At 39.7% G+C, this 25429-nt stretch overlaps 1 protein-coding gene across 2 annotated transcripts in view; it reads right to left on the reverse strand.

Annotated features, from left to right (window-relative positions):
• Window positions 1-17062, reverse strand: part of LOC114043083 (sorting nexin-27) — a 74814-nt gene extending 57752 nt beyond the window's left edge. For both annotated transcript variants that reach the window (XM_027862000.1, XM_027862001.1), the window contains exon 1: window positions 16749-17062. In XM_027862000.1, the coding sequence (XP_027717801.1) occupies window positions 16749-17062 (314 nt within the window). The remainder of the gene's footprint in view (window positions 1-16748) is intronic.
• Between the last annotated feature and the right edge of the window lie 8367 nt (window positions 17063-25429).

Here is a 25429-nt window from a genome sequence, read left to right on the forward strand (position 1 = left end):
TGTTTCAGTCAGATGTTCTGCATTTCTCTCCTCTCAGGACATTGAACAAATACTAAATAGTCCTCAATCCTCCCCAAAAATCAGCCTCTTTATATCCAATTTACATATGGAAGGCTCCTAGGTCACAGAAATACTCCCAAACTTTCTGATCAACTGCAAACCTAAGCTAACGCCCAACATGCTGGGACTGCCTCTCTGGTCCCTACCGAGATCTTATGTCACTCTAGAATGTGACAAAGCTCTCAATAAAAATATAAGGTTAGGTTCAATCTGCCCTAAAGACATAAAAGACTCTCCAAGTGAAAAGGTCACATAACAATCAAGACACCTACCAAAATTCAATGGCAAAATATGGTGAGTTATTCCAATTGCTCTACGAAGGAAAAAAACACCAGCAGAAATCTTATTAGAAAAATGTCACTTCTTTCTCCTACAACATAACTCTTTTTAAACCAGTTACTACTCAAGAAAAACTTTTAAAATTTTAACATTTACCCCTGCCTCTCTTCCCACTCGCCCACACAAATTCAGTGCACTTTTCAGTCAGAAACAACTTTGCCAAATACAAAATATAAGCAGAAAACTTTTACAAGATGACAAAACCCCCCAAATTACAATCAAATGCTTGTTGAATGGGTAGGAAGTAACTGTCTTTCCCCTTTCTTGCCTTCCTATGACAGAAGTTCTTAGTCCTTTGTAATCATATGTATTTTATTTTTAAAATATGATTCTAAGGGGTCCATAGGGCTTCATGGCACACAAAACAGCAAAGAACTCTTGCCTTATTAAATATTTTAGATAACTCCTAGAATCATCATTCTGCAACACTATTTTACCGTAATGCTTCTGACAAGTTTCTACCTGTTGGGGACAAGAAGACCAAGAAGTTCAATTTCTTGAAAAAGAAGTCATATATTCTAGGCCTGTTTCTTGATACACAACAAAAGTTGACCTCAAAAGGGTCAAATTGTACAGATTTTCATCACTCTATGGAACCCACTCAACCTCAAAAATAACTAGTGACCCAAAGGTTAAGACTCTTTTCTTACCCTCCAGGAGGATAAATAAGCAAGACTGAGAATACACTTAAAAGAAAGAGTAGGAAGTGAAAGAAAGTTACAACTCATCTATTAGAGCCAAATCTCAAGCTCTTGGCTGTGGCTAACTGACAAGCGTCTATCCACTATTGGTCAGCTCTCAAAAGGGGAGAGAAAAGACCCAAATATCTAATGAGCTGCTCCCTCCTTAAGATGCACTTTTAACCCATGACTTTCTGTTCTCCTCAACAATTAGGAGGCACAGTGAGATCAACATAAATCAGACTCATCTATCTTTCGTGCTTTACCATTTCATCCAAGAGGAACATGAAAAAGCGGAAAATCCCCAAACCTCAAAATCTTCTAATACAAAGGCAGAATGGAACTATAAATATTCTATAATCCTAAAGACAAAGAATCAGTTAGATATAGTATTTATTTTAAAATATACCTAAGCTTTTAAGGAGTTAAGCACGCATACACGAACACATATGTATGCATGTATGTATCCATATATGTGTGTATGTGTGCATACACACATGCATACTTACTGCATGCATACATAGGCAACTGGGGAACTGAGAAAGTTCATCCATTTCTCTTTTAAAATAAAAGGCAGAATCCTAAGTCTCTGAATATTAGGGTCATCTAAAGATACTAAATATTACGGTACAAGAGAAAATGTGGGTTTGGAGTTAAAAAAAAAAAAACCTTAGTTCAAATCTGAGCTTTACATCCATTTACTACCTATGTGACCTTGGGCAAGTCACCTGTGTGGGCTTCAATTTTCTCATCTATAAAATGAGGGGTTTAGACTAAATTATTTCTAAGATCTACACAGTGGATAAAGTGCCCAGACCTGAAGTCAGGAAGACTCATCTTCCCGAGTTCAAATCTGGCCTCAGACACTTACTAGCTGTGTGATCCTGGGCAAATCACTTAATCGTCTTTGCCTCAGTTTCCTCATCTCTAAAATGAGATGAAGATGGAGAAGGAAACAGCAAACCACTCCAGTATCTTTGCCAAGAAAACCCCAAATGGAATCAGAAAGAGTCAGACACAATTGAAAATGACTGAACAAGAAAATACTTTAAAAGAAAAAAAACAAAAAACAAAAAACCTCACACTGGTTCTACTACTTCAGAAAAGTACTAATATGCTATGTCCTAAATTGTTCAAGTACAGTATTATGACAGTGACTACTTTGCTTTCTATTATAAGCAACAAAATTACATGTTTAAAAAATTAGAACGTGGCATTCAATATAGGCACAATTAAAAATAAGTTTTCTTCCATTCAAAAGGCTTAAAATTAAAAAGTAAACTAAATTTGTTTTTAAAAGGATAAGCACATCCCAAGCAGCTCAAATTTATGCCAAAGGAGAGTAGGAAGGAAAAGAATAAGAAATAACCATTTTGATATTAAAAAAAAAGACAACAAGCCTTTATTTCAGGTGAATTCTAAGAATAATCATGTGCCTTTTTGCAAAGATAAAGATAACAAAATTCAAGCCTCAAGCCCTTATCACTTCAGATAACATCAAACACAAAGTACAACAGGAATTTAAGGTTTTCAAGATGAAATCGCCAAATATCTGCCATGAGGTGATCTTTTCTGGTCTTCAAAGACTTTCCACTGCCAACCCAGCAAGACTGGACATTTCTTCCAAAAATTAGGGGAATAGTCCAAGGTGGTAATTCCAATAGGGGGTAAAAAGGTCAAAAAATCACCACAGTGGTTTTCCCAACCTTACTTCCTTCTTACTTTCTTATGTTGCATTACCACTACTACCACTGAAGATGAAAAAAGTCACTTAAAAAAAAAAGTACTGAATCTTATACAAAAGTAGCTACAAATCTAATTTAGAGGTTTGAAAGAAACCTTGATTTTTTAAAAAGTTCTGTTTCACTAAATTTTGTGGCTAATTAAGCCAAGTTCATGGACTCAATTCCCGTGAACTACTTAGTTTGCTCTATTCAATCTATAGCCACAGTCCTTTAATCCCAGTCGGCCATTTCCCAAATTGTGGACCAGGGCAAATCTATCCACATCACTGGAAATCAAACAATTATCTACTGGTGACAAGTTAGCAGCATTGCCTTCATGTGTGAAAAATAGCACAGAACGAAAAAAGAATTTCTTCCAAAGAGATCAAGGAAAGAGGAAAAGTACCCATATGTACAAAAATATTTATAGCTGTTCTTTTTGTGATGGCAAAGAATTGGACATTGAGAGGATACCCATCAATTGGGGAACAGCTAAAAAAGTTATGGAATATGCATGTGATGGAATACAACTGTACTATAAGAAATGATAAAGGGGTGGACACCAGAAAAGTCTGGGAAGACTTGTATGAACTGATGTAAAGTGAAGTAAGCAGAACCAGGAAAATAATTTATACAACAACAGCAATATTAAGATAATTAACTCTGAAAAACTTAGTAAATGATCTACACAATGACCAACTACAACTCCAACAGACTCATGATGAAATATGCTATCTCCAAATAGAAAGCAGATAAACTAAGTACAAATTGATTTTTTTTGACATAGCTAATGCAGAAATTTCTTTTGCATGCTTATACATCTCTGTGAAGGATTTTGGTTTTCTTGCCTTCTCAATAGGTGGTAGAAGGGAAAGGAATAGGAAAGAATTTGGAACTGTAAATTAAAAATAAAAAAGAATTTATTTTTGATGCAGTTGTTTAACAAACAACTCTTTCAGTGCAAACTTATCTTAAGTTGAGCAATTAGAGATGATAACCACACTCTGAGGGACTGAGGCACATACTTAATATGCCTAAGGTATAGAACCATGGGGGACACAAACATATAGGCATATATAAATGCTAATCAGAACATAAAGAGCTAAGCTAAAGTAGCCCACCAGCCAAGTGATTCTACAAAAGAAATTTAGTTTTATATTTTCACTGAGATCAATACAAGTAAAAATAACACAACTCAGGATGAAATTTAGATAGTACAATGAAGAGGTAGTTTCTAAACATGGAAAATCCAAAGTAACCAAAATGTGAGAGAAAAAAATTCCATCTTTTTAAGACACAATATATAAACCACCACCCTATAACAATCCATAGATTACTAAATGCTCCACTGCTACTCATTCAAACATTTATTAAGCATTCATTATGTGCAGAACACTGTGTGAGTCTCTCCCCTTTAGGGAGTTTACAGTCTAGAGCAAGAGGATAAAATACAAACACAGACAACCTTAAATTATTTATTACTTAATTAATATTAACCTATATAATATTAGAGGCATGCACTGAAGGTTTACAAAACAGGAGGTAATATGAGGTCCAAAGAAAATGTCATTATCAACTGGGTACCAGGAAAATTTCATGGGGAAGGTAGCATTTGAGTTGGGTTTCAAAGCGCAAACGAATCCAACCGGTGTAAATTGAGGATGGGAAGTTATCCTAAGCCCAGGGAAAAAAAAAAACCATGGGCAAAGTCAGGGAAGGAGAAAAGCAGAGAGTTCAATTTAAGTGAGGCTGAGAATATGTGCCAAAGCACAATGCCTTGCAAGCGCCCAGATATTGAGCACTTAAGAAAAAAAGCCTGAAATCCACCAGGTAGGCAACAAGAAGGTATTAAAGAATTTTGAAAAGAGAAATGACATAATTAAATCTCTTTAGAAGGAAGACTCGTTAAAAAAAAACAAAAACCTGTAGCAGTATAAAGGATAGATTAGGAAGAGGATGCTGGAGTAGAAGTAGGAATAACTGATCAAAGGCTACTTTATTATAATGATCAAGGCTGACCCAGAAGAAAAGGGGAGACCCTACTTACCAGAGGTGGGGGGGCTATGGACACAGCACCCTTCGGATACTGTTAGACTTGACTAATCTGCTGGTTAGCTTTACTAAACAGCTTTTTCTCTGTATCCTTTTTATTCTTTGTTACAAGGGATGATTCTCCGAGTTGGGGAGGAAAGAGAGCTGTATTTGTTAACAAAGGTGATATAAAAGAAAGAATTCAATAAAAAGTTTAAAAAAACAAAAAAGGAAGCTATTACAATAATTAAGGTAGGTACTTAGGAGATTCTATGTTCAGCTGGTTGCAATGGAATAGAAATTGGGGATGAGAGGGCAGAGATATGGAATTGACAGCAATTGGTGAACTGATTGTTTATGGATTAAAGGAGAGAGAGAAGTCAAAAATAATCCCCAAGTTGTGAAAATGGAAAATTGGATTAATGGTGACGCTACTGGCACTGACAAACAAGGTCAGAAGGTGAAACAAGTTTCAAAGAAATGATAATAAAGCTCTGGTTTGAACATGTTGAACTCAACATTGTAGTCAGTGAGACATCAAAATGGAGACCTCCTGCAGGCAGCTGGAAGTGTGAAAGTGCAGCACAGAAGAGGTCAGGGCTATAGACATATACCCGAGCACCTTTCGTTCAAGTGGTAGTAATGAATGTAATGAATGAGATTAACAATTGAAAGAGAAGGCCAAAGACTGACCTCAGAAACATCCACATTAAGTGCATGGGAGGTGTATAAGGGGCTAACAAAGAAGATATATGTGTAGTTAGAGGCAGAAGGAGAACCAAGAGAGATGGCTATGTCTTTGAATTCAAAGGAAAGATGACTCTTCAGGAGGAAGAGGTGAAATCAATATCAAGTTTAGAAAGATCATGAAGAAAGGTCATTGGTAAACTTTGAGAAAGCAGTTTCAGTAGAATGATTGGAATAGAAATTATGATAAAGGGGATTGAGGAGAGAAAAGACGGTGAGGAAATAAAAGCATCTGTTTGGAGGCTTCTAAGGTTCTAAACTAGGTTCTCTTCTTTTCTCTCTCAATACTATCCCCTCAGCAAGTTCATCACCTCCCTAAGTTCACCATAAGTTCAATTATCTTCTCTAGAGAGATGACCCTCAGACCTAATCTTGCTGGTTATAACCAGTCTGACATTACCAATTTGATATTGCTGTGATATCACCATACAGATTTTCCACAAGAACCTCAAACTTAACATGTCTACAACATAACATACCCCCTAAACTCAACCCCTTCTAAATTTCAATATTTCTGTTTCAGTCAGTTAGCTCTGTAACCTCAGAGTTACATTAACTCCCCTGCCCTTACAATGCCCCCTCATGTTCAATCAGCTACCAAGTCTTATCGATTCCACAACCGTGTCTCTCAAATCCATTCTCTTCTCTCCACTCACACTGCTACCACCACCACTCCACTTCAGGTCCTCATTACCTCTTACCTGAATCATTACAACAACCTCTCAGGTGGAACTCCAACCTTCCAGTCTCACCCTGTCCAATCTATCCTCAACACAGCTACAAAAATTAATATCTGACCATGTCACTCCCTTGCTCAAGAAACTTCAATGCTTCTCTATTGCTTTTAGAAGACAATACAAATTTCTCAGCCTGTAGTTATACCCTTTAGAATCTGGCTCCATTCTACCACCACCCACTCCCACCCCCCTCCACTGGCTCACTATCACCTTCTGGATGAAATATAAAATCCTCTGGCATCCAAAGCTTTTCATAACCTGGCCTCCCCTCCACCTTTCCAGGGTCCTTCCATCCCTCCACGTACTCTGACATCCAACCACACTGGCCTCCTTATGTTCCTTGAACAAGATACTCTCATCTGCCAACTCTAGGCGTTTTCATTGGTTGTCCCTTGTATTACCTGGAATACTCTCCCTCCTCATATCTACCTCCTGACTTCTCTGTATTCCTTCAAGTTCTGGGTAAAATCCCACCTTCTACAGAAAGCCTTTGTCTTAAATTCAAGTACCTTACTGATATTACTTCCAGCTTAACCGGTATATATCTCGTTTGCACAGGGTTGTTTGCATGCTGTCTGCCCCACTAGATTGTGAGCTCCATGAGAGCAAGGATACCGTCTTCTGTATTTCTTTGTATCCCCAGCCCGGGGTGCAATGTCTGGCACATAGATGACACTTAATAAATGTTTACTGACTGACCAACTTCCCAGGTTTATTGCACAATATGCCGCTTTACACAGGCTATGATCTACTCGATCTTTCCCTAACTCTGCACTCAATCTCCTGCCTCGGTGCCTTGCACTCACTGTTTCTGGTGCCTGGAATGTACTCCTCTTCCCTCTGTCACAGAATCCATAAATTCCTTCAAGGTTCAGTTTATACGGCATTTCCTATGCAAAGCCTTTGGAAAAGTTAATAATGTTTGCTCCTTCCTCAAAAAAAAAAAAAAATCACCATATATTCTTGTTTCCATCTCCTTGACAAGGACTGTTTTTTGTCCTGTCCTTGTATCCCCAATTGGCCCTCAATACTTTAGAAGGTACTTAATATATGCTTGTTGGCCTGAGCTCGGACAATTTTGTCAAGAAAATTAACAGGCAATTAAAAAATACAAATTAAAAAACTATGAGGAATCACTGCACACTCAAATTGGCAAGATAATAAAAGGAAAAATTCAGTGTTGGTAGAGTTGTGGCAAAACTGGCATACTACTAATTTACTGATGGTCCAGCTGTCACTTGGTAGTCATGTTGGAAAACAAACTAGAATTATACAAAAAAGGTCACAAAATTGTTTACTACCTTTGACCCAAACACTGTCTAGGTTTATATCACAAAAAGTTTACTGAAAGCAAAAAAATTATTATTATTAGTATGCCATATGGAACTTAATAGATAGGAAGAATTCAAACAGATATGAGAAGATTTGCATAAGGTGATATTGAATCCTGAAGAAAGCAAAACCCACAGGACAACACATACAAAGGTTACATCTCCATAAATAAAAACAATTTTAGATAGCAACACAACTTGGCTGTTGTGGCACAGTGAACAGAGTGATGGACTTGGAGTCAGGAAGACCCGAGTTTGAATCCTACCTCAAGCATGAGCTGTGAGACCCTGGACAAGTCACTTAACCTCTGTATGCCTCAGCTTCTTCATTCGTAAAATGGGGATAACAGCACCTACCTCCCAGGGCTCTTGTGAAGATTATGTGAGATAACATGTGAAGATTATGCAAAATGATATGTGTAAAGCATGTTGTAAACCTTAAGGAGCTACTTAAATGTTTATGTTTATTAATATTTTTTAAACTCTTTTTGTTTTGGGTTTTTTTGTTGTTGTTGTTTTTGTTTTGCTTTTTTTTGATGAACAATCAGGGTTAAGTGACTTTCCAGGGTCACACAGCTAGTAAATGTCAAGTGTCTGAGGTTGCATTTGAACTCAGGTTCTCCTGACTCCAAGGCCAGAGCTCTATCCACTGAGCCACCTAGCTGCCCCTATTATTATTTTTAAAAGCTGTGGATACTGGTACTAAAGTTAAATTACATATCCTTCCTCTCTTAATGAAGAGTCAAGTACTCAAGGGTAAAGCTTCATGTGTTATCAATTGCAATTACTTTTTTGTCCTCTCCTGTTTTCAAGGATTCTACACCGTGAGGAACTGACCTGTATATCTGTCAGGGTTTATATGATGCATTGAAACACAAACTTTAGCAATGAAGAAAGACAGGGTTGCAGTTGTATAGGGCAGAAGGATCAAAGAAGTCTTTTTTAAAGTTTGGAGTGACTTAAGTAAGTTTGTAGGTAGGTAGGAAAGAAATCTATGGAGAAAGAAATTGAAGAAACACAGGTGGATGGGGGAAGAGGTAAGGAGGAGGGAAAGAGGGAGAGAGGTGAAGAGAGAAAGGGGATGGGTAAGAGAGGAGAGAGGAGGGGTGTCTACCACAGCAACATCCTGGAGAAAATGGTAAAGAATGGGATCAAGAGGCATTAAATTTAGTATGTAGTAGGGATACTTCTGAGAGGAAAAAAAAAAAAGAGGAGAGAAAATAATGATATTAAGAAACTTAGGGGAACAAAAGTAGGAAAGGCGAGGGAATGTACATCAAATGGCCGATCTGCTGGAGAAGCTGGAAGCCAAATGTTTTCAAAACTTCCATTCTCAAAATTAGTGTTTTCATCTCTGCTTACATATACCAGACAACAGAACTCAATGCAGAATACTCATAGTACCTTCCAAAAATACCCCAACACTATTTTTTTTCAAAGTCAACACAGGTAAACGATTGCATATTTCTGTAAGGTTACTTTTTGGCAGACAACCCTTCTTGCAACCAGCTAAAAGAATAACTGCATAAATAATGCCACCATACTCCTGTAGGTCATTCCATACTTTTCCAAAGCAGAATAAGCTAATCACTTATGTTTCAAGTCCACAGAAGATTAAGTACTCTTTTTGAAGTCTTACCATGAGGTCTGACAATCATGGCTGAAGAGTTTTCAGGTAGCTTACACAAAAACAAATCACTAAAGGGAGATATTTCTCTAAAAGTGAAAGTTCATAGGTAAGAGGAAAACAGCTGTACTCACACAGAATTCTTTATTTCTTGCTCAGGTCATTAAATATCCTGCTGATTAAGTATTTCCTCAACTATTATAAGAATATCATTTAGTTGGCAGGGGCCAAAAGAATTAACAATTACCAATGAATTCCGTGTGTGTGTGTGTGTGTGTGTGTGTGTGTGTGTGTGTGTGTGTGTTACTTAGTACTTGACTCATTCCATAATAGAAAACTTCACCTTCTTAGTATTCTGGATGACATTTCAATCAAAGAGAATTTACTTTATTGTCATTATTAATCCTTGTATTTGTTTGAAATGTTTTTCTTTGACTTTCATTTTGAAATTGAACATGGGAGGAGGAAGTGACCCTTGCTATTAAAATAGATTCTTTTCTGTCTTTAACTCCTTTAACTTCCACCAATACACAACACACTAAAAGGAAAAGGATTAAAGGAAACACTTCTGCGTTAAAGAAATAGATAAGGAAGGAAGGAAGGAAGGAAGGAAAGAAAGAAAGAAAGAAAGAAAGAAAGAAAGAAAGAAAGAAAGAAAGAAAGAAAGAAAGAAAGAAAGAAGGAAAGAAAGAAAGAAAGAAAGAAAGAAAGAAGGAAAGAAAGAAAGAAAGAGAAATAGATCCAGAGGGCAGTCAGCAGAGAAGTGACAGAGCCACCGGGGTAGCAGGCACAGATCCTACATGTGCAGCCTAAAGATGAAACTGACAGTTTACTTCTATTCCTTAGGAATTCAAAAATCAGATTATAGTAACTTGGGGCTTGAAACATATCCAAAGATTCAAGTTGCTCTCTACCAGCTGCCCTCTTAAATCGAAGTGTTTTTTTTTTTAATTTGAATTTTTCCTCTTTTATCTTAAAAAAAAAAAAAGCCAAAGGAATAAAACCTAACACAATACAAGAAACCAGACACTAGAATTTTTGAATCTGGTTCAGTCTTGAGAAACCTACTCAGCCTCCTTATGCGACAATTTCCCTTTCCAGTAAAAAAGAGACCAATCCCCTTCCCGGATATCATAGGTTTGAGCACAAAGAGCCATGTTCTGCCATTCATGTACGAAATAAATGGTAGTGAGCTACCACTGATTCCTTAAACAAATATTTACGAAGTGCCCTGTGGAAACTCTGTGATAGGTGTGGAGAAAGCTATAAAGTTCAGATTAAGACACATTTCCTGTCCTTATGGAGCTTACAGTCAGGCAGAGGAATAAGACAGAAAACCAGATGACTAAAATACACAGTATTACCTAACTAAATCAGAGAGTTACAAAATCAACTGTTATGTAAGGTTCAAGGGGGGAAGGTCATCACCAGATGCAACTCGGAGAAGGGTTTTATGGAAGAGGAGGCATTTCAGTGGTCTTAAAAGGATGGATAGTAATTCAACAGGTTTAGCACAGTGGGGAGAGGGGAAATAAGGGTGAGAAGGAAGAGAAGACATTCCAGGCATAGAGAGTAACATGAAAAAAAAAAGGCAGGGGTGGGTCATTACAGGCTGTGTTCTGGGTGCAAAGTAATCCTGTGTGAGGCCAATACAAGTACAAAGAAGAGAATCATAAGGCTGAAGAAGGGGGAGGACAAACCACACCATTAAAGGAGCCATGATGAGCTGTGCTGCCCACATCCTGACCAAGAGGTCCTGGACTCAAAAGGAGGCATGTTTCTGAATATGGCTAAGGTGGGAAATTTGTTTTGCTTAACTATGTATATGTGTTACAAGGGTTTTGTTTTTCATTCTTCCCCCTCAATGAGGAGGGAAAGTAAGACTTTTGTTCATCGAAATCATCTAAAAAATAAAGGTAGAACAGCACCAAATTGTGGCATGCCCCGAATACCAGACAAGAGTCTAAATTTTACCTGATGTACAATAGGGAATCACCAAAGATTTGAAGCCAAAGACAATGGAAGGATTAAGTGCAATCTAAAGGGTTTGGTCACTAAATAGATATGAACGCACAGAGAAAAAAAAGTACAAGATAACCCCAAGGTTTCAAACATGTGACTAAATGACTGATAAAATCCAACAGTCAGAAATAATGAGGTTGGAAAAACAATCAGGCATAGGGAGAAACGGTACAAGCTTCCTTTAGGAATTGAGCTTGAGATGCCAGAGGACATTTAGGGGGAAATATCCTGTAAGAAGATGAAGGTATGGGTCTGGAGCTCAGAAATAAGGTGCAGACTGAAAACAGAGATATGAGAGTCAATTTCTATGAGGGAGCAGTTGAAGCCACGAGAGCGAATTAGAATGCTAAGGGAGAGAATACGGAGAAAAAACAGACTTCTTGGGGAACCCTTCAAATGAATAAGCTGATAGAGTATCTCCCTTGAGCCATTATTCTGGCTGTGAGGATACAGGGCCATATACCTAAGGTATTTCTCCTGTTTGCCTAACAGTATCCACTTTCAGGAGAGTAAGCAAGAATTAGGGGTACAGCAAAGTAAATCTAATTGACTCAGATCAAACCTGAGATTCATTAATACGAAGTTCTAACCAAATGAGCTTTAACAGGCACAGCCGGAACCACTGCAGTTAAATAGCAATGATGTACACAGGTTTTAAGCATCACAATGAATTCACTGTGTCAATTAAGTCACTTTACTTCTGTGTCTGATCATAGGATTTCCCAATGAGACTCATTTCAGAAGTAATTTGTGGCCTTAGGGGACACGTTAACAAGTCCACATCAGAAACAAACATAGACACCATCTGAAAGCAAGGTGTCCCAAGCCAATGTGACTGGAAAGAGAACTGGTCCCAGAATACCCCCCACCTTATCCATACACAGAGGCAAATACATGTATATTCACAAAGGGCCTTCTCCTAGTCTTAGCCCTGCTATGGGAGCTGCTTCTGAAAGGAAAGTACATGCTATTTCTAGATTTAGTTTTATTGTTTTCCACTCTCTCTACAAAACTAAGTTATTTCCTGAGTTCATAATTATGATATAGTTCCTTCACCAGCAGTAAGCTGAGTGAATATAACAAGGACACAAAATACCTATTAAATCATCTGTTTCACAAAACTTAGAAAATAATTAGGAGGATAAAGACATAAAGCTATTAAATTATCTTCCAATATTTGATTGCCCACCAAATTTCTCCTCCTACCCGAGTTTACAAAGACACAGTGGAACTCCAAAGAGGCCAAAATGGCATGTCACTGGAAAGAATGGGAGAACCAAATAAACCTACTAAATTCTGTGCCACCATTTTTCCAGAAAGTCAAGGAACTTTGTTTAGAGTAAAATAAAGAAATAAATAAGTTGATGGTGCAGCATCTTAAATCATGGAAGTGATACAGGTAGAGCTACAAAAGTGAAGTTAATCTTGATACTACAGTCTACTATTCTATTCTATGCAACATTTAACTGCTTTTCTACCCAGATTAAAACATAGGAACACAACAATTAAATCAATTTTCTAAATAGAGCCTTGGTTCCTTTCCCACAGTGAATATGACAATAAAGACTGAATCCAGAATCCCGGTTGTATAATACATAGGTATTTCCCTCTGTCAAAACTAACTGGAGAGCAGAATCATGCCACACTGGAGAAAGCAGCTCTTCTAAGAGGTATTAATCAGTTAAGGTTTTGTTCTTGAACTTGACTTGCAATGGACACTTCTCGAAGAGCCATGTTTTCCTCCACAGACATTCTCATAGAATAAAGCCAAAAACATTTATGGCCTGGAAATTCTCTTTAAAAAGTTATAAAAATCAACCGATTTTCAGTAGGCATTTTCCTAATGCTTTAATTTTTGTTCAGGGGCAAAAGATCTGAGATAAAAGGTACATTTTCCTATGTACTATCACAGACAAACACTACAGTGATTGGCAATTGCCCATCTCAATGGGACTCCAATCAACCTAATCCAACATGACAAAGCATTAACATGACCTTCACTTAGTATATTAACAGAGCTACTGACTCTGAAAGCTGCAAACTCTACCCCCTCAAGACCAGATCGACCCAATACACACATACTCAAGAGACCAAGACAAATTCACCAAGTGTCAAAGATAAGCCCTCAAAAATATAGAGGAAAAAAATCTCAATTCCACCTCCAAACCACAAATCCCATATCCAAAGCCTTCTTCAAGACAACAAGAAATCAGTCAAGAATCTTTAGAAATATAGTAATCCAAAGAAAATTACCCTGAAGTCAACAGTTCTTTCCCATACTATAACAGTGCAAAGACATAATTATTTTGGTTCTATTTTTTGGATGCACTCTTCACTCTTTAAACTGTGGATGCATTCACATCAAAGGAAACACACATTCAATGTATGTTACATTGGGAAAGATTACAAGGTGGAAACTAAGTTTGCTAAACAGGAAGGCTTTGAATCTGAAGTAAGGTTTAGAGCCCAGGAGACCTATTCTTACTGCAATTACCAAATCCTACAATAGAACAATTTCCTAAATCAGATACTGTTTTGTAGAGGAGTAGAAAGTGAACCATTCTGGCTAAACCCAAACACCATACCATATCCCAGTGTAAAAAAGGCCTTTGTGAATAGATTTTTTTTTTTTTTGGATAGGCAATTAGGGTTAAGTGACTTGCTCTGGGTCACACAGCTAGTAAGTATCAAGTGTCTGAGGCTGTTTGAACTCAGGTCCTCCTGACTCCTGGACCAGTGCTCTATTCACTGCGCCACCTAGCTACCCCTACATTTTTTTTTTTAAAGCAACAATTTCACTTATATCCAAACTTGCACACCTTTTAGTCCTAAATTATAAGTTCCTCTGCCCACTCATATCACCATAAACTGTCCAAACAACTGTACAAAGTGGAAAAACACAACTGTAATTCTTTTGAAAAAACAGCAAAAAAAACAAAACAAAAAAAAAAACTTAGTTACATGGAAATTCACAGGATTCAAGATAGTAAATGTAAGCACAACTCAAATCACAGCTACACAATGATTACCTATCCTCAGCCCTGACCCCACTTGAGATTTCAATAAGCAAAGCTTTTCTGAGCAAGATATGATAAGCCAAAGAACTTATCTGAAAGACAGAGGAGCTCTCTTAAATATTTTACAGAGGAAGAACTGGAATGCTTCTGGGAGTAAGCATATAAACTTTTATAGGAAAATAAGCGTGTTCACCAACCATGATCAAAACCAGGAAATGAAATCTGTGCAGTGCTCTTCTTCCTCTAGCAACCAGAAATTACCCTTAAAAAGTCAAATCTACCCATACACATCAAAATATTCATAGCTACACTTTCTGCAGTAGCAATAATAAAAAAAAAAACTGGAAACAAGGTAGATTACCACGAACTAGAAAAGAGCTAAATAAAATGTGGCACATGAATGTAATGAAATATTATTGTACCATGAGAAATGATGAACATGCAGAATTCTAAGGAGCTTGGGAAGATTCATATTAACTGATGCTGACTCTAAAGGAAGCAGAAATCAGAAAAACAATGTGATTAATATGATGTAAATGGAAAGAACAAAGAAAAAAACTGAATCTAAGTGATTATGACTAAGCAAGGTCCCAAAGAAGAGATGAAAAGGTGTACCTCTCTCCCTTTCTGAAAATGTGGGACTGTGGATGTGGAAGAGCACATACAGAGTCAGACTCAGCTGAAGTGCTGGTAAATTTTGCTGAACTGTTAATATTCCTTTTTTTTTTCTTTTAAACTCTATGCTTAGAAGGAATGAAAGAGATTTATATTCAGAAATGAAGGAGATATAAAAACAAAAAATATTAACTTTTTTTTTTCAAAAAGCTGCAGGAAAGTCATGTCTACCCAGCAATTGATTTATTACTCTTACTCAGTACGACCAAAGAAAGTACAAGAAAGCACAAGATTTGAATTTGGAACAGGGGAAGGAAGTTGTGTAGACGAGGTTTGAAGATGGTTTCCCAATTTGTTCAGTTCTGTGATGCAACTGACACTTTTTTTCCATTATATGGTGCCCAGGGAAGCTTCATGGACTTTGAAAATCAAAAATAAATGCAAATGAATCCAACATGAACTTCCACAAGGAAGGGAAACTGACACCTCCCAAGAGCTGCTGACAGAAGAGGATAATAGTCATGGATTTTCTATAGTCTGGAAAGAACAGAATTCTGGGCTCAGGTAATGGAAAAAGAAAGATCACCACTGCAATACAGGTCTTAGTGCCCCCATGCCCATAAGATTAATATATTGGCACACCAGGCTGGGGAAGAGCAGAACTGTTCGTAAAGCAGTTGAAAGTGGAGGAAAAAATAAAACATTCACCTATCCAGGGGGAAGGTTTCTAACCCTAAACTCCTAACATCCCACTTTCTTAGGTAGGTCACTATCACTGAGGTAGGAAGGTTGAAGAACTCTAAGGGGAAAGTGCCACAGAAGGAGTCAAACATTTAAGGAGGGAGAGGTTACTCCATTCTCCAGACACACCTTGAGGATACTGTCTGCCTCTAAAACCCTGGCCTAACCAACAGTTCTACCAGGTGAAGGCCTGAAGGTAGGGAGGGATTTTTGTGACTGAAAGGAAATTTAGGAAGGACGTGAAGCAAAGACAGAATATCCTAGTAAAGGAGGAGGACGCAAGCCAGTCAGAGAAGGTTGTACAAGAGAAAAGGAGTGAGGAAGACAGGCGATACAGAAATAGAGTAGTGAAGGACACAGGGGGGAAAGGAATGGAGGCAATGGGAGTACTACCTACACCCAGACCCCCTTTGAGCACCAGACACACACACACACACACACACACACGGACACGGACACACACACACTCTTTAAACCTTCAAACATAAATCGAATCCCCTGCCGTTCGGATCTAAGACTGGACTGACAATGCAACAGCCCCCCCAAAGTGTCGGGGCTGCAACGAGGCTGATGAAGTAGCGAACTCGAAAAGGCAGGGGCTGCAGTGGAGGGGGAGGGAAGGGACGAAACTGTACCGAAAGGCAGAGGCATGAAAGTGGGAGGGGGGGGGGGGGGGGGGGACGGAAGAACAGGATGTAGGGCAAGGGAACGGAAAATGCCACCAGGCACAAGTGGAACCCAAGGGTGCCCAAAAGGAGGACTCCAACACAGACAAAAGGAAGCAGGGGACAGGAGGGCAGAGGGGGGCTCCAATGAGAAGAGAGAGAACAGCCGGGAGCCTCCGCGGGAGGCACGGCAGAGCCGCTCACTGTCACGGCACTGGGAAGGGGGGGTGGGGGGGGCCGGCACGGGGACTCGGGTCCTGGCCGGCCGGCCCCGGGGGTCGGAGGGGTGGGCCCGCCGGGGGAGCAGGGCTGTCTCTGGCCGCGGCTGGGGGCAGGGTGGCCGCCGGGTGGGGGGCGCCGCGGGAACGGAGCCCCGGGGGGCGGGGGCGGGGGCCGGGGCCCCGATACTCACACCTCCAGGATGCGGTCCCCTTTGCGCACCCCGGCCCGGTCGGCCGCCCCCCCGGGCAGCACGGCGCTCACATGCTGCAGCGGCGCGTACAGCTCTCCGTTGATGCTCCGCAGCTGCCCGCCCTCGCTCACTTGGCCCCGCACGTTGAAGCCATAGCCGGACTCGGACTTGACGATGCGCACCACCCGCGGGCCGCCCCCGCCGCCGTTCCCGGCGCCCAGGAGCCCAGAGCCGCCGCCGCCACCGCCGCCGCCGCCGCCGCCGTTCCGCTGAGGGGCTGAAGGGTGAATCCCTTCCCCGTCCTCGTCCGCCATCTTGCGAGCGAGCGAGCCAGCCGTACCCCCGCCCCCTCCCCAGCCCGGTCCTCCCCTCCCTTCCACGCTCCCTCCCCTCGGGCGGCCGAGCCAGCGAGCGAGAGCGCGCGCCCAGCCGATGGCGTTCTCTGAGCCGGACAGAGAGAGGAGGGCTATTGGGCGGCGCGGGGCTTCCCGGGAAATGTAGTTTATACTGGGAGCTTCTGTGCGGGGGAAGTTGGACACGGGCCGACTGAGAGGGAGGCGAGGCCGGGTGATGACGTCACTTTGGGACCGCAGCCTGCCGGGAGTTGTAGTTGATTGCCTTTTCCCGCCTTTTCTGCTAGCCTCAGAACCTCTTCTAGTTAGGGGAGGGTGATGAGCCACAGCCCCAGGATGGCTCATTTGGCAGCTGCTGGTAGTTGACGATTGTCTTCGTTTTCCGGCAGCTAATACAGGGAGTACGGTGGCTCCTGGCCCAATGTGGTCGTGATGAGGAGGAAGAATTGTCTACAAATGAGGAAAAAAATGCAGAAAATTGGGCGCTCGAGGAAACTAGGCTACAGTAGATTGTCTAGCCCTGCAGTAATAATCCTACTTGAACAAAAATCGAGTCTCTGGACTTTCACATCGTTTTTAGCCAGTAAATGTGGGAGGAGGTTGACTCCTGGTTCATCACGGCCATGATGAAGAGGAAGAATTGTCTACAGATGAATGGAAAAAAAAATACAGGAAATTAGGAAGACCAGATTCTCAACACCTGCAATAATGATCCTACCTGAACAAAAAAATAGGTCTCTGGGCTTTCACCTCCTCTCCATCCTACTCATTCCTTTACATTCCCTCAGCACTTCTGGTTTCAGTTTGTACTATGGCTATGGCAACCATCACCCAGGTTTTTCTAGGACACTTTCAATTTCGAGAATAACAATTGCATTTTAAAGGACATTTGTGCAAAAAGTGATATTCTTTATTAGGCCATATGTCACAATTTTTTGGCATGGAAAATAGAATCACTCTCAAACTATAGCATTCTCTCTTTTTTGAGTTCCAAATTCTGTCCTTCCATCCCCTCCTCCCTGAGATGGTAAGCATTCAGATATAGGTCATACGTGTGCAATTATGTAAAACATTTCCATATTAGTCATTTTGAACAAAAAGACTTGAATAAAAGAAAAAATGAAAGAAAGAATGCAAAAAATAGCATGCTTCAGTCTGTATTCAATCAATGTCAGTTCTTTTTCTGCAGGCAAATAGTATGCTTCATCATTAGTCCTTTGGGATTATGTTAGATTGTTGCATTGTTGAGGATAGCTAAGTCATTCACAGTTCTTCATTGAACAACATTGCTGTTACTGTGTACAATGTTCTCCTGGTTCTGTTCACTTCACTGTGCACCAGTTCATGTAAGTCCTTCCAGGTTTTTCTGAAATCATCCTGCTTGACATTTCTTACAACAAAATAATATTCCATTATAGTCATATACCACAACTTGTTTAGCCATTCCCCAATTGATGGGCATCCCCTCAATTTCCAATTCTTAGCAACAAAAAACAAAAACAACAAAAAAAAACAACAAAAAAAAGCTGCTATAAATATTTTTGTACAAATTGGTTCTTTTCCCCTTCTTTGGGATGTCTTTGGGATATAGACCTGGCAGTGGTATTGCTAGATCAAATGGAATGCACAGTTTTATAGCCCTTTGGGCACAGTTCCAAATTGTATAGCACTCTCTTTAAACTCATTCATGTGTGTAGGTTTTGTCTTCACAACTACATTGTAAACTCTTTAGTGAGCCGGTCAATAAACATTTATTAAGAACCTACTAAGTGCTACGATTATAAAAAGAGGCAAAAGATATTGTGTCTGCCCTCAAGGAACTTACAGTCTACTGGGTGGGATAACATTTGAACAAATAAATACAAAGCATGCTCTCAACAGGATAAATAGAAAATAATTGAGAGGAAAGGCACTGGAATTAAGAGGGGTTAGGGAAAGCTTCCTTCCAGAAGATGAGATTTTAATTGGAACTTAAGGAAAACAAGGAAAGGCAGTAGGTGTAGATGAGAAGAGAGAGTATTCCCGGCACGAGGAACATCCAGAGAAAATGCCTGGGGCTAAGAATAGAGTGCTTTGTTTGTGGAACAGCCAGGAGGTCATTTATCAGTGGATCAAAGGGTATGTGGTTGGGAATTAGGTAAAAGAAGACTGAAAAGGTAGACGAGGGTTAGGTTATGAAGGGCTTTGGATGCCAGTTAGAGGATTTTGTATCTGATCCTGGTGGTGATAGGGAGACACTGGAGTTTCCGGAGGAGTGAGGATAACATGGTCTAAACTGTGCTTTCTCTCCTCTCTTTCTTCTAAAGCCACTGCAATATGACTTCTGAACTCATCATTCAACTGAAATTGCTCTCCAAAGATACCAATAGTCTCTTAATTGACAAATCTAATGTCCTTCTCTGGATCCTCATTGTTCTGGACCTTTCTGCAACCTTTGAAACTGTCACCTATATCTTCATTCTCTCTCCTTTCTCAGCTTTCATAACATTTCATAACATTGGCTATCCTCCTATTTCTCTGACGACACCTGCTCAGTCTCCTTTGCTAGGTTGGTTCCCCCAGTTCACACCCCTAACTATAGGTGTTCCCTAAGGATCTGTCCTTGGCCCTCTGATACAGTAGTTGCAGGCATTCAGTAAATGTCTGCTGATTGGTTGGTTGAAGAGAAAAAAAGGAAGCAGCTTATAGGACACCCTGGTTCTGTTTTTTGTTTGCTCTCCACCTCCTTTTGCATTTTTCCCATACTGAACACATGAATATTTAACTTTCAGTTAGCTGAATAAGATCAGTTGCTCTTCAAAGAGAAGATAACCATCAAAGTGTAGAAGGTTTAGATGAAGTGAGTATTATATGTATAAGAAAATCTTTGCTGCCCGACATGTAGCTATCCCATGGATAAGATCACACACACAACAATCACCTTTGTGGGGTGTAAGTGTGTTACAGGGTGTGAGCAATACTTCTCAGGTGCTCTTCGGGACAAAAATCTCCAAACCCCACCCCTTAACCTGCTTATTTGATTGTTATCTTTTAATTCTCTCTCACTGGGTTCAAAATAGGTATGAATGGAAATTACCCCAGAAAGTATTCAAAAATGCAAAATGTCTCATACTAATTATTAATTATCTCCAAGCTGTCACCTTACTTTATAAGAACAACAAAGAAGCTTCTTTTTATACAAGATTTTTCTCCTTACTCAATCTCAGACTCTGGTCTCATGGGCTTAGACAAGCATCAGTATTACTAGCTATATGATCTATTAACAGTAACAAATAATACTAAGACATAGATAAATATTTCAACAATGTTTCAGCTGTGAGAAAGGTCACAGCTAGAGTCACCTTTTTACTAGTGGCTGCAACAACTTCTGACTTCTCCAAAACACTGGAATCTCAGGCCAATAATTCAGTTCCCTGAAGATAGCCGATAAAATCTCTAAGGAATTCTTGGGATGTGTTTTCTACAGGATAAGAAGTAAACTCAGTTATCTCAAAAATGTCTCTTTGGACCCCCTCAAAGATGACAGTTAATCCTCTGAGTCCCTCAGAAACACAAGCTCTCTTGGTAGTTAACTGTAGTCTTTCAGAATCTTTCACCGTGCAGTTAACTTGACAGTAAAATTGAATATGTACAATAAGTGACAAAACTGATTTTTGACTCAACAATTTCATTGATTGGACTTTATCCTAAAAAATATAATAGAAGGATAAGGACCAGCCTCCTGTTTTATTGTTACAGCAAGTTACCTGGTGAAGAAGCTCTATTAATGAAGCCTTGTAATGAAAAAAGGAGACATGCAACAGTTAACTGAAAGAGATTCATTTATCCATAGCAGGAGAAGGATACAGAACAAGGATGGAAATTGAGGATACCTCAAGTTCATTTAGCTAAAAGAAGTACCCTCACTTGAATTGCCCATTATCATCCACCAGCCCGATTATCTGAGAACTCTTTGTGGGAGCTTTATACTCAGATGACTAGGAAGCAATGTTAACAGCCTAAGCCTTTAGTCCCTTGAGTCAACCAATATTTTTAAAGGAAAAGTTAGACTAACTTGCATGAGGGGAGGAGTTAGCATATTACTCCTACCACAATATAATCTGGAAAGAAGGTGGGCTGATCATGTAATAGCAACAAAGGATGATAGATGGAAGCACAAAGGCTTCAATGGTACCCATAGAATGCAAAATGACCTAGAGGAAGGCACCCAGCTTGTTGGGTGATTCTTTTAGGGAGGCTTTATGGAAGAACATGGATAAGAAGGCATGGATGGCTTGTTATATACACTATTGGAGGGAGTACCTATGTTGACAAAAATCATAGCACCATAGACATATTAACATAATGTAATATTATGGTGCTATTAAAATTACTACAAAGCATACAAGGAAACATGAAAATAAATCAAACCAATATGAAAAAATGAAAAGCAAGGTTATTAGAACCAGAACTGCATGCACATTCACTAAAACTATATTTGGGAAAAAATAAAGACAAAAATAGTGAAACTTCAGCTGAACTTGGAAAGAGATGCAAAGCAAACATTTTTGTTTATTTTCTGTTAAGTTTTTAGTTTTATTTTATTAAGTACTAAAGATCTTAAGTACGATTTTTCCCTCATTCTATATGTTTCCTTGGTTATTTGTTTTTGTTAATGGCTATTAAGTTTATAATGAAAAATTATTTGTGTATTTGTTTTGTCTCCATACCACACTGTAAGTTCTATGAGGGCAGGGACTCTGTCTCATCTAAACTTCACATCACTATTAGTGCCCAGCGTAAGGATCTGCACATAGTAGGTGCTTAATAAGTGTCTCTGGAATTTAAATAAAGATATAGAAGGAATAGATACAAAAGGATAAGAAACCAAGGGCAGCTAGGTGGTGCAGTGGATAGAGTACTGGTCCTGCATTCAGGAAGACTTGAGTTCAAATCCAGCCTCAGATACATAACACTTAACTAGCTGTGTGACCCTGGGCCTAGCCAAAAAAAAAAAAAAAAGAGAGAGAGAGAAACCAAAAGATACATGGTCAAACAAGCTTTTCTAGTATTCTATCAACCTGTCAAAAAAAAAATTTTTTTAACACAACAACCTCTTCTCAGGACCTGCAAGAAGGTATTTATGTATGTCTAAACAGATATTCTTTCTTAAATGTTCCCTTCATCTTTACTTTTCCTCAGTAACCTTCACTTATTTCCTATCACATTAATTCTAGAAATGAGAAGGAATGGAGAGGTAAAAAAAAAAAAAACTTTTTTGAAGGGGAGGGGACCCTTTCCTACATCTCACCCACTAAAAAGTATTCCACATTTTTAGGGGGGAAAAGAACATGCATAAAAAATAAGATTCAGAAATTATCCCTTCTTCTCTAAACTCATTTTGCTTAGATTCCAAAGTCTTCTATATAATCTGATTTTGTCCTCCACCTCCCTATGCTAATTAGGCTCGCTTCTCATTGCATCTTGGCACAATGGAAAGAGCACTGGACAGAAGACCAGGATTTGAGACCCAGTTCTAGAACTGGCTGTATAACCTTGGATAAGCCACTTCACTACCCAAGGACTCAGTTGGTTCATCACTAAAGTTGGTTCATCAATAAAGTGGGAGTATTACTATTTACAATCCTATACCACAGGACTGAGATGAGTAAAGTGTCTTTTTAATATTAAGGTACTATATAAATGTAAACCCCCATCTTTATTCCTGTAGGGGATAGGGACTGGACCTAGGATTTCATTGATACAGAGAACTACCCAGTGAGGAAACTCAATCTATCAATACAAATTGACACCTTCTTTGCAATTTGTAATCTTATTCTGCTGACTAGAACAGTGACAGATTAAGTAATTTGTGCCGGGTCACCTGTGGATCATATGTATATCACAGATTGATTGCATATCCAAGGTACCTGCCCGATCTGTGTACATTGCATACTGATCATTACTATCTTTCTAATCACACATGCATCACATCACATCACACGATCATCATGTGTAATCAAGTGTTGCTGACATGTGCATCATATACTCCTTACATGTTGCTTATATGTCACATGAATGGCATGTGAGCAACATTTGTTGCTCTGTGTTATACACATTACACGTACCTTTCTGTAGACCATGTGTGTCATGTGTCCATCAGTGCATAGTATGTATTGATCACTTGTATATCACAATGCCTAGCTTAGTCTATCCTTTCTGTCTGGGAATGGGAGAGTCTAAGGTTGGGAGAGATCAGGCAGTCACCTTGAGAAAGAAAAATGAGGTAAAAAGCCAGAAATGTTAGCAACCCAATCACTACCACTGTCACATAAATTCAAACCAGTGGGTTCACAGGAGGACAAAAGGTCCTTTCCATTTAACACACAAGCAGAAAGGGTGCACAGGGGATTAACTGTCTTGGAAAAGGGTGGTTCCCTGACAAAAATGATCGGCAATGCACTTGTCTTGTGATTTAAAACCTTCTCAGCCTTGTAGTCCACTTCGGAATTAAAAAGCACTTGGCTTAGTGATCTGGCTCAGTGCACAGCTCTGGCTCAGAAATGCACTTGGTTGGATGTATAACGTAATGTAATCTACTTTGAGATGTACACTACCATCCCTTGTTTCTGGAAGCACTTAAGACAATGCCCCCTCACCCACCCACAACAAAACCCCAAATATCAATCACACCTCTTCCTCCAACCCTGGGTCTGGCCTTGGTCCACTCCAGACTCTTCACTATTCTCAACTAAAACTTTGCTGAGAATTTATCTCATCTCCCTGCTCCCTCCTCATTCTGTCTCCCCGTCTCCTGGGTGACCTAAAGAGAACTATCCACTGTGATCGAGTGGCTCCAGGACTCAGATAGCAGCTTCAGAACAGACCATGGTGGTGAAAGTGCCCACACTAGTGGTCTTTCAGCTGGGGCAGCGGTGATGTGCAGCAGGGGCCAAGTAGGGGCCCAAGTCACACAATGACCACGATAATGCAGGGAACTTCAGAAAAACGATGAAAACAGTGTCCATTCATAATTTCAGAATCTCTTGGTAGAGAGGTAATAAACGGGAGGTGCAGAGAGGTGAAATTTTTTAAAAAGCCAGTGGATTGATTTGTTTTGTTTGATTCTACATATTTGTTACAAGACAGGACTTTTATTTAGGAGAGTGTGAATTCATGGGTAGTGATAGAAATGCTAAAAAGAGCATTCTTTTAATTGCACAGAAGTAAACAAGAGGAAGTGCAGAAGGGGACCCAAACTGAGCAACGTTGTTGACACTATACATAGCAAGTTCACAGTTTGTTATACAATCATCTTTCTTCTTTGTATGTTGAAATGACTATTAAAGTCATAATAAAGAGAAAATTTATTTTAAAATAACCAATAGAATGACGGAAAATGTGAATGGTTGAAACAGGATCTTCCAACTATTTGTTAAGACTATATTAATAATATCAACAATAATACTAACTCCTTCTCCAAGGATTGCTGAGATTCCCACTGAGTGGGGAGAGTAGGGAGGTGGCAGTCAGGACTCAGATCTTAGTGCCACACCTAGATGCCATTCACCAACTGGGATTCCCTGCTATTCTGTAATTTTAGCCACCAGGACCAACTGCCACTTTCACTTTTAAAGTGCCCCTCCCAATTGTGATTCCCAACATCTTTCTAGTTCCCTTGGCAATAGCAATGCTACTGTTGTTATTCCCAACTTTTCTACACTATTATTTTACCCAAGGAGGAGGGGAGAGAGAGAAGAAATGGGTGCCCAGGACAGAGCCCTGGGGCATACTCCCTCTAAAGTGGGAGGAAATGGATAATAATCCAACAAGACGGAGAAGAAACAAATAAACAGGAGGAGGAAAATGAGGGAAGAGAAGTAAGGAGGAGGCAGTCGACAGTATCAAGAGCAACAGAAAGGTCAAGGAAGACAAGGATTAAAGAAAAAGCCATTGAATTTAGAAATTAAGAGATCATTTATAAATTTGAAGAGATTAGTTTCAGTCCAGTGGTGGGATCAGAAGCCAGACTGCTTCAAGGAGTTGAGGAACAGAAGGTAAAGAAGTGGAGCCATCCAGTATAGAATGGTCTTTCTAGAAGTTTGGTGAGGAAAAGGAGAGATACTGGATAATAGACTGACAGTTTGGAAGAGCCAATCGAAGGATTTTTTTCCCCTAAGGATGTAGTAAACCTGAGTATGTTTGTAGGCATCAGGGAAAGAGCCAGAAGGGAGAAACTGAAGATGAGACACAGACAGGAAATGATTAATGGGGCCAACTCCTGAAGGAGACACAATGAGGTAGAATTGAGTGCACAAGTCAAAATGGTAGTCTTGGCAAGAATGACTA

This window comes from Vombatus ursinus, unplaced genomic scaffold (assembly GCF_900497805.2).
Source record: "Vombatus ursinus unplaced genomic scaffold, bare-nosed wombat genome assembly UNPS02014768.1, whole genome shotgun sequence".
NCBI lineage: Eukaryota > Metazoa > Chordata > Mammalia > Diprotodontia > Vombatidae > Vombatus > Vombatus ursinus.